The 8,473-nt window shown below is 43.8% G+C and overlaps 1 protein-coding gene across 1 annotated transcript in view; it reads right to left on the bottom strand.

The window, feature by feature from the left end:
* PLPP4 (phospholipid phosphatase 4) overlaps nucleotides 1-620 on the bottom strand; it is a 49,953-nt gene extending 49,333 nt beyond the window's left edge. Inside the window, exon 1 of the mRNA XM_014945194.1 lies at nucleotides 182-620. Coding sequence (XP_014800680.1) covers nucleotides 182-237 — 56 coding nt within the window. The 5' untranslated portion in view covers nucleotides 238-620. The remainder of the gene's footprint in view (nucleotides 1-181) is intronic.
* Nucleotides 621-8,473: the final 7,853 nt, after the last annotated feature.

Here is an 8,473-nt window from a genome sequence, read left to right as displayed (position 1 = left end):
GCCCCCCACCCCGCGCCGAGGGGCGACTAACCCCGCCCCCCGACCTCACACCGCGGTCCCCTGTCCCGCCGACCCAGCACCGCGCTCGGGTGTGAAGGCACCGGAGCGGCCCCGGAAAGTTGAGGCAGCCCCGGCGGTAGCCGCAGGAGCCGTCCCGTCCCCTTCCCCGCCTCCTACTCACACGAAGACCCCGAAGAGCAGGACCCGTATGCCGATCTCGATCGCCAGCTCCCGCATGGTGGGGTCCCGGCGGGCTCCGGTAGCCCCGCGGCGCCGCCTCTCATTCCCCGCTCGGGGCGGAGGCACCGGGGGGTGGGCTCGGTCGCCTCACGCCGCCCGCCGACAGCCCGTCTCACCGCCCCGGGGGAGGGCGGCCGCCGCGCAGAGCCCCTCCACCTTCAGCCCGGGCCCCTCCATATCCCCCTCAGCCTCCGCGCCTGCCCGCGGTGCGGGGAGCAGCGGTGCGGGGAGCGGCGCTGCTACCTCCAGCCTGACACGGCCGCTGCCGCGGCGGAACCGAGCGCCCACAACCGGGGGGGGGTCCCCGTGATTAACGCGGTGTTTCCCTCCCTCCCCAACCCCCCCGATCTGCGGGGGTTGGGGGATCCTGGGGATTTCCCCTCCCCGCCCCCGCCGCTAAGGCTGGAGAGGGGTCCCCGCCGCCCTCCGGTAGGGAATGGGCAATAAGGGATGTGGAGAAAGCACTTCTCCCCCTCTCCTTTAACGCCACACTCCACCCACCCTCAGCCGGGGAGAATTAACCCCTTGGCCGTCGATGCTGGCGTTGTGTCCCCCCCCCGGAGCTCCCTCCCGGTGTCGGAGCTTCCCGGGGGTGAGGAGCTGGGCTGGGGCCTTTCGGGCTTCCCCTCTTATAGGGGATGAAGAAAATCTGTGCTCCCGAAATGACGGAGCAAGAGAAAATGGGTGGGGGGGGAAAGCACAGCGAGGCGCAGGTAACAGCCGCTCTTCATATAGGCTTAAACCTAAAGTTTGTGCGACGGGCAGTTACATCCCAGCCCACCCCTGCTGACACTCCGCTCGGCACATTTACATACTCTTTGCATAAAGGACTAACAGCGTTTGAATTCTCTCTGAAGGATGTATATAACAGGTTTTCCACCCGTTTAGACACTCATGTGGTTTCTAAGCCCTGCTTCTCAGTGCAACTAACCCACCGTGTCACTCCTGCTTCATTTGGTCAGATTCTGCCCAGTGTATGATATTATAGCCTAATTGTGTGCTTAGTTCACTGCCAGTTCACTGAGCTGGGTCCAGCTCAGCAAAGAGGCAGAGGAGGCAGTTACATGGGACTGCAGATTGCTGGGATGGAAGAAAGGCAGCAAAACAACCCTGGTTTAGTCTGTGATTCCTCCAATCCGTCCGTCCTTCCTCCCAATAGCCAGCCAGCTCTGAGCCATCCTAATCCCTGTATTGCCTTAGCCTAGTTTTGTAGAGTTCATTTAACTTCCTCGCTGCATGGAGGGATTGAACCCTGAACATCTTTATTGTAAGCGAAGTTCAACCTTAAACCATGAAATGCAGCAAAATAATTCGTCTTTAAATATGCTTCATTATCTGCTTTCTTGTGGCCTTTGAAAGCATGTCCTTCAGGAAAGTGTTCACAGCTATTAATACTGCACGTAGATACAGAGCAACCACTGGTATTGCAGTAGGGATCCCATTCACTTTACTACATTATTATTGCTAGAAAATTAGTGCTAGAGAGGCTTTATTAAACCTATCTGCTTAATATATCCATTGTGTACCTGATGGAAGCTTTGAACTCTGAATTAACTACCATGTAGTAAAGCTTTTATTGACCACGTCTGTGGAAGATCAGAGGCTTGAGCTTCCATCCTAACAGCATCTACATGTAACTACACCAGGGCTGGATTAGTTTCAAGGAGGGGGACAGAACCCCAGGAAACACAGGTCTGTGACTGGCACTGCAGAGAGCACTTAAAATGGTGTTACTTAAATGAGATCTGCCTCCCTTGTCTGCCTTATTTTACTAATTTTCAAGACAGAGCTTCAACTATTTATAGTCTGGATTTAAAAAAAAAATAGGTGATTCTGTTTCAGGAAACAAAGCTAAACTATGAAACCTCCATATTAAGCTGCTGTTGATGATAAAGGACATGTCCCCTTCCTTTGAGGACACTCAACTTCTTTGTCTTATATTGTCAAATATTTGTACTTCCTCTGGTTTGTGCCGCCAGTGAGTGAACACGTGTGTGCATTTTTGCTAGGTGTGCATGAGAAAAGTCTTTGTTTTCAAGAATAGTCCTTCCTTACAGAAACAGCCTCATAATTTGTGGGAATCAAGCCAGTCATGAAACGAGGAGCTGCAGGGACTATGGGCTAACGCAATCTGTACTCAGTTTGCCGCCAGTGAGTGAACACGTGTGTGCATTTTTGCTAGGTGTGCATGAGAAAAGTCTTTGTTTTCAAGAATAGTCCTTCCTTACAGAAACAGCCTCATAATTTGTGGGAATCAAGCCAGTCATGAAACGAGGAGCTGCAGGGACTATGGGCTAATGCAATCTGTACTCAGCAGTTCCACACCCACTGTGGAAGGAGGCAGGTGACAGAATTGGGGAAGATGCGTGTTCCCTGCTTGAGCACCTGACACCATGTATATAGTGTTTAAAGGGGAAACAGTTACCAGTCACACATCTTCTCCCCTTTTCATTTTATCTGGAACTGTGTATGTCTCAACTCTGTTGCCTATGGATCCTTCAGCCCCTTTGAGTTTGCTACAGTATCCTGCTCCAGAAGTTCCCTATTAAGTTAATATTTGTATTAGTGCTTGGAATCATTCAGCTCTTATCAGCAGAGCTAACAAACAATACTAGTTAGAAATTTAACAAAATTTGTGCTGCTGCATCTATCTGCTTGCAGTCTTCTGATTCTCCAATATGTATCAGCTGGTAGTGATTTATGAAGCATAAATACTTCAGATTGATTTTTTTTTTTTTTTTTTTTTAAACTAGAGCTATCTTGCAGCTGGCTGCTGAACAAAACTCGCTTTGACTTTTAAACTAAATGTGAGTTATAGGGATAATTGGCAAGGAAGAGATTTAAGGCTTCGCTGTGGCATTAAGCTACAGCCCTGCAGCAGGAGCAGTGCAGAGTCACTGCGCTGCAGCGCATTCTCAGAGCAAACCACAACAGCACTGGGAAAAACCCAATTTCCTACTCATCCCATCCCTACAACAGGCACAGCAGATGCTCTTGATGCTACTCATTTTCCTAGGAGAGAGAGAGAGCTGATGCCACCCCGATGGAGGCAGCTATCGAGCCTTTTAGGTGGCTACTTAGGCTTCTCAGCATCTTTCTCTCACAAGGATTACACTCTATTTGTACTGACTCCAGTTGGGGAGCAGAAAGGAGAAAGCTACTCCAATCCTTTCCTCAGCTGTGCACTTAAGTATATACTTAAGGGAAGGCTGAGCCACCTGCAGCCTACTTTTAGTCCACAAATAGATGTTCACAGGCAGAAGGAGCTGCGTAGCTGGTACTGCTTTCCCGGAGGTCACAGCTCTTTGCCAATGCAGCAGGATGTGTGACAGCTTCTTACCTGCCTTGTGGCAAAATCTTGCAGCTCATGGAAAACCGAGTTTAAAGAAAAGACGGATTTTTTCAATCAAAGCAGATAAACCTTACCCTACCAAAAAGCTGTGGAAAATAACAAACTTGCAGCAAAAGGAACATGATAAAAACCTCAGTAGTAGTCACAAACACAACTGCAGAAGCTCTTCTTTTCTGTTTCCTAAGAGCTTGTAACTCTTCTGGGACACAAAAAAAACCTCATTAGAAATAATGTTGTCCGGCTCTTTCTTAGATCTCGTAGTTGTGGAAGCTCTTAAATCCATGCAGTTAATTCTTAAAAAGGTTACATTAAAGTCTAACTTTTTTAGTCTTATGTGGCCACATACACTGGTTAGTCAAAGAAAAATCACAGGTGACCCCGAAACATTTGTTAGACAACTCCACCATCTCCATCGATATACAGTTTTGTATCAGAGACAAGTATTACCTATAAGAATTCCTAAAGCAAGCATCCCGAGTTTGTGCAGGTGAGGAAAAGCCATTCTGTGAAGATTCAGAGGTAGTGTTTCAAAAGTTGAAAAAAACCATTTCAATCCTAAGGAATACATCATCAGTGGGAGAGTTCATAGGTTTCAGATGGGGATGTGGTAGCAGGATAAATTTAAAAAAATTTAAAAAAGAGTATTATTCAAGTATTTCAGAATTCAAATTAACAGTTTTACACAACTTCTGTTTATCATAACACTGAAAAAATGTGGAACATTGAAAGTCATATTTAAGCCCCAATGAAGTCAATAGGAATCTTTCTGCTGGTTCAGGATCTTAAAGTCTGTCATATATCTCCAAAATGAAACAGCAAAATTATCCTGAAAAATCCTATTATGCTTGCTCAAGAAGTTCCACTTTAAATTTCACAAAATAGCTCATTGTTATCATTAATAGAAAACAAAGGATGTTTACTGTTAGAACTTTACATTCGTTCATTCTTGAGTCATTTAAAGCAGTGATTATGTTCACTCTTTTGTGCTTTTTCTTAGGCAAAGTACATTTTTCTTCTGTTTTTTGAATGCTTAGTGCTAGTGCCTAATGTACAAATATAAATACTTTGGTGTGTTTTTTACAAAATTAAATTAAAATGTCAGAAGTTAAAATAAAAGTCAAATGGAAGAGCCATTCAGATCCGCAAAGTGTGCCTATTGATTGAAAAAAATAGCAAAATGAAATATCTCCTCCATTTTAAGTTGTGTCTCTTTCTTTCTTTCTTTCTTTTGTTTATAAGAATTTTTAGGCACTTTTCAGAAGTCCAAGTTTTCATTGCAAGGGTCACATATGGAAGGGTCCAGCAAGCACTTTCGAGCTTGGGGCCCATCTGCACGGTGAAACTAGCTCATTTCTGAAGTAAAGGCTTTTCTCAAACTTCCTAACTCTGCCGGGTTAGCAGAATGCAGGGGAAGTTGATTGAGCTGTGCTCTGAGTACACCTTACTCATGGGTTTAGGTGACATGTGTGTGCAGTCAGCTCTTTTACCTGAATGAAGCATCAAATGGGCAATGACAGTATCGATGTCCCTGTGCTGCTCTACTAATGTACTGAAAGTGTTGTCGCTGTGAGTAAGGGGAATGTCACAGCCCTGCTGTGGGACAGGAGGCAGCCTGCAACCTGAGGACACAAGCACAACCTGAGGACTTCGTCCTGTGCAGCCAGACCCTTTTTTGTGCCATTATATAGATTTGTATCCTTTATATAGATTTATATAGATTTAGGCATCTGCCCAAGTCAGTCTCATTGATTCTGAGGTGACATTATTAACCAGGAGAAACTCCTAGGTTGAACTGGTGCCACCAGCTCACAGAAGTCAGTGAACAAGAGCCACAGTTTGTTTTCTTTTTCTTCCCTGAACTTTTCCCAAAGCGTTGTAGCTCCATAGCCCTCCTCTGTCTGTTACTCACTATTTTAGGTTACTTAACCTAAACCAAAACGATGAGGAATGAAGAGAATAAGAAATTTGGAACACGTATAAGCACATAATTTATTTCTGAGCAAATCTCTATGTATATGTATGAGTACCTCATGGGAAACTCTTAAATCTGCATAAGTCATTTCTTAATTACTAGACCTCATTCCAAGCCTGTATTTTTTTGTTATTAATTTCTATGGTAAAAAGCACATCTACAGAATGCTTTAGCTGGTTGTCCAGAGAAAGGTTATGTGATGGGTTTACACTACGTTGGGTGGGTCAAATCTACACAAACACTTCAGAATCGTGTTACTTAACAGTGCAAAATGGCCATTATTTTGTACCAAATTACAGTTATTAACAGTAATTATTGTTATGACTAATGAAATTAGGATTCCTTGAGATGTAAAAAATCCCCCAGAAAAGAAAGCCAATCCTAGAACTTTAAGATACCATACAGAAATTTGTCTAGAATACCTGAAACAAGCATGCTGTCTGTGGATCAAACACCCTCTCTTACCCTATATAACCTTACTGAGGATTTTTCCTGATTAAATGCCTCACTGTTGAAGCCACGAAATAACTGGTTATTATTACTTTATATATAAAGGGGAGTATTTAAGAGCAGAAAATTATTGGTACTTTGATGGACAAAAGAAACTTCAGAGAACAAAGCTCAAAGGAATTAATTACCTCAATCAGCATGTTGCAACCATGCTCATCTTTATTGCCCTAGATATCATATTTAAACATTTATAAAAGCAAATTGTTGACGTTTCTGTTTAGTTACTATACAAGTGCCTACAATCGGCTCATGACTGTGAATAATTAAACAGTTCTAAACATTAACGTATCGGCGTATTTCAGAAGTTGCCATTTAATGAAATCGTGTCAAGTTATATAGTCTGAAAATTTATGAGACCTGACTGTATGTACTTGGAGCCATCGTGTGGCCCAGAACTACACTGCAATGAAGGTGCCACTGCCCATACTGGGGCATGGGCAAATCTGGCTGGTACCCACTGGACCCTGGGCATCCCCCCCTGCCATGGCAGCCAGCCCTGCACACCCCGCTTCAGCTCCTTCCAGTGGAATTTATCGACTGAACCCTGCCTAATGTGTCTCAAAATATGTCACCTATAACTGCTTGACTGCGATGGACAGGAACATATTTTCCGCTGCCACACTATCACACCTAATTACCATCATCTGGGTGAAATTTGACACGTCTAAATAATTAAATTCATGTATACATGAAATTCATATATATTATTTATGAGCCGATTGACATTTACAGCTTTAATACTCAATATACTGTGTATAGTGTTGGGAGGTTACAGCTGTAAAAGTGTTAATGCTCCCATAATAAACCTGTGATAAATTCAAGTCTTTAACATTTACAATATTTAGTATTCTTGTGCAGTATTTAATAGGAGACTGTGACTTAAAGCAAACATCTATCTTTAATCTAACACTTCATGCCAAGAATGGCCTTATTGACTTCAATGAAGTGGTTGTGTAATCACTTTTTTCTATTGGTTGGTTTTGGGGTTCTTTTTGCTTGTAAATGTGGTAAAAACTTGCCAACAGTTGCCACAGTTATTTCAAATGACTCTTGACACAAAAGGGAACATAACGAAACAGGAAAATTAAGAGGTAAATGGAAGAACAAGCACAAACAACACAGTGCAAACAAAATAAAATGGCCACCTCTTGGGTTGGACAGAAGTTGCAAAATAAACACTCCAAAGTTTGAATATGGCCTGGTGATTTAGTACTCAGTAATGATAAAGGACCATTTGTACAGGTTTCACTTGGATTTTTTTAATCTACTAGCCATTTCATCTGGATTTTGTGCAACAAGGAAGCCAGAAAATTGCGGCTACTCAGTGCAGGATTTTGTTCTAGTCCAATTCTATCAGAAATAGCCCTGGGAAACAATAAAATGGGATGAGACAGAGTATTAACACAGCGTTTGTTGCCCAGCCCTAGGAACCAGGCTCGGTAACACTCGGGTGCCCAGGGACCTGTGTTCCCGGGGCTGGAAGGACACGGCATTCTGGTGACGGTGCTCGCTGCAGCGGTACCGAGAGCTCCAAAAACAACACGTCAGGGGTTTCCCAGCAGGAGCGATGTTTTACTGCCGTTCTCTGGGCTTCCTCAGCCACCCATCATGTCAGTGATATGTAGGAGGAGAAACAGGGGTTTCTGCTGGATGAGAATGAGACCGGTTTCTGACTCACAGCTGTGAGCTACTGCAAAAGCAATTTCTAAACCCAGGACTAGCAAACAGCAACAGAGACTTCATTCCTCTCAATTCTGTGACGCTGTGAGGTTGTGTGCATTCACCCACATTTTGGCAAAAGAGCAATGTACCCTCACATCAGTGTCTTACCTCACTGAATGCTGAACTGTCCCATTGATAACTGCAGAAGTAGAAGAAACGCTTTTAATTCCATGGCTAATCAGGATACATCAATGGTGTTCTGTCAGACACACAAGACAGGTCAGAGGAGGGCAGAAACATCCTGATTTAGTACCAGTTTCCATGAATACCACTGAAGGCAAACTAAAATTAGATTTGAACTCGTCATGCTACTTGTGACTGAGGTGGCAAAACCTTGTTCCCCAGCATGAACAGCATCCTGAGCTGTGTCCCCAGCAGCGTGGCCAGCAGGTGTGTTGAATATGGCAAAAAAAAAATATACTTGAACACATCAGCCTGCTTTCTAATTATTAAGATTCCTAAAAGAATTTCCCTTTCTCAAGATCCTCAGTCTTCTCATTTTGTCTTCCTATCTTGTAATTTTCTTACTAGTGGACTATTAGAAGTCATATGGTCTCATCTTGTTTTCTGCTAGTAAAAAATACTGAGTATTTTCTAAACAGTGGACATGAAATATTCATTACTTGTATATACCAAAATGGGAAGCAAACTTTAGTAATAATATTGAAAAATGCACA

The sequence above is a fragment of the Calidris pugnax genome, unplaced genomic scaffold (genome assembly GCF_001431845.1).
Source record: "Calidris pugnax isolate Ruff unplaced genomic scaffold, ASM143184v1 scaffold89, whole genome shotgun sequence".
NCBI lineage: Eukaryota > Metazoa > Chordata > Aves > Charadriiformes > Scolopacidae > Calidris > Calidris pugnax.
This window is presented reverse-complemented; position numbering and strand designations above follow the sequence as displayed.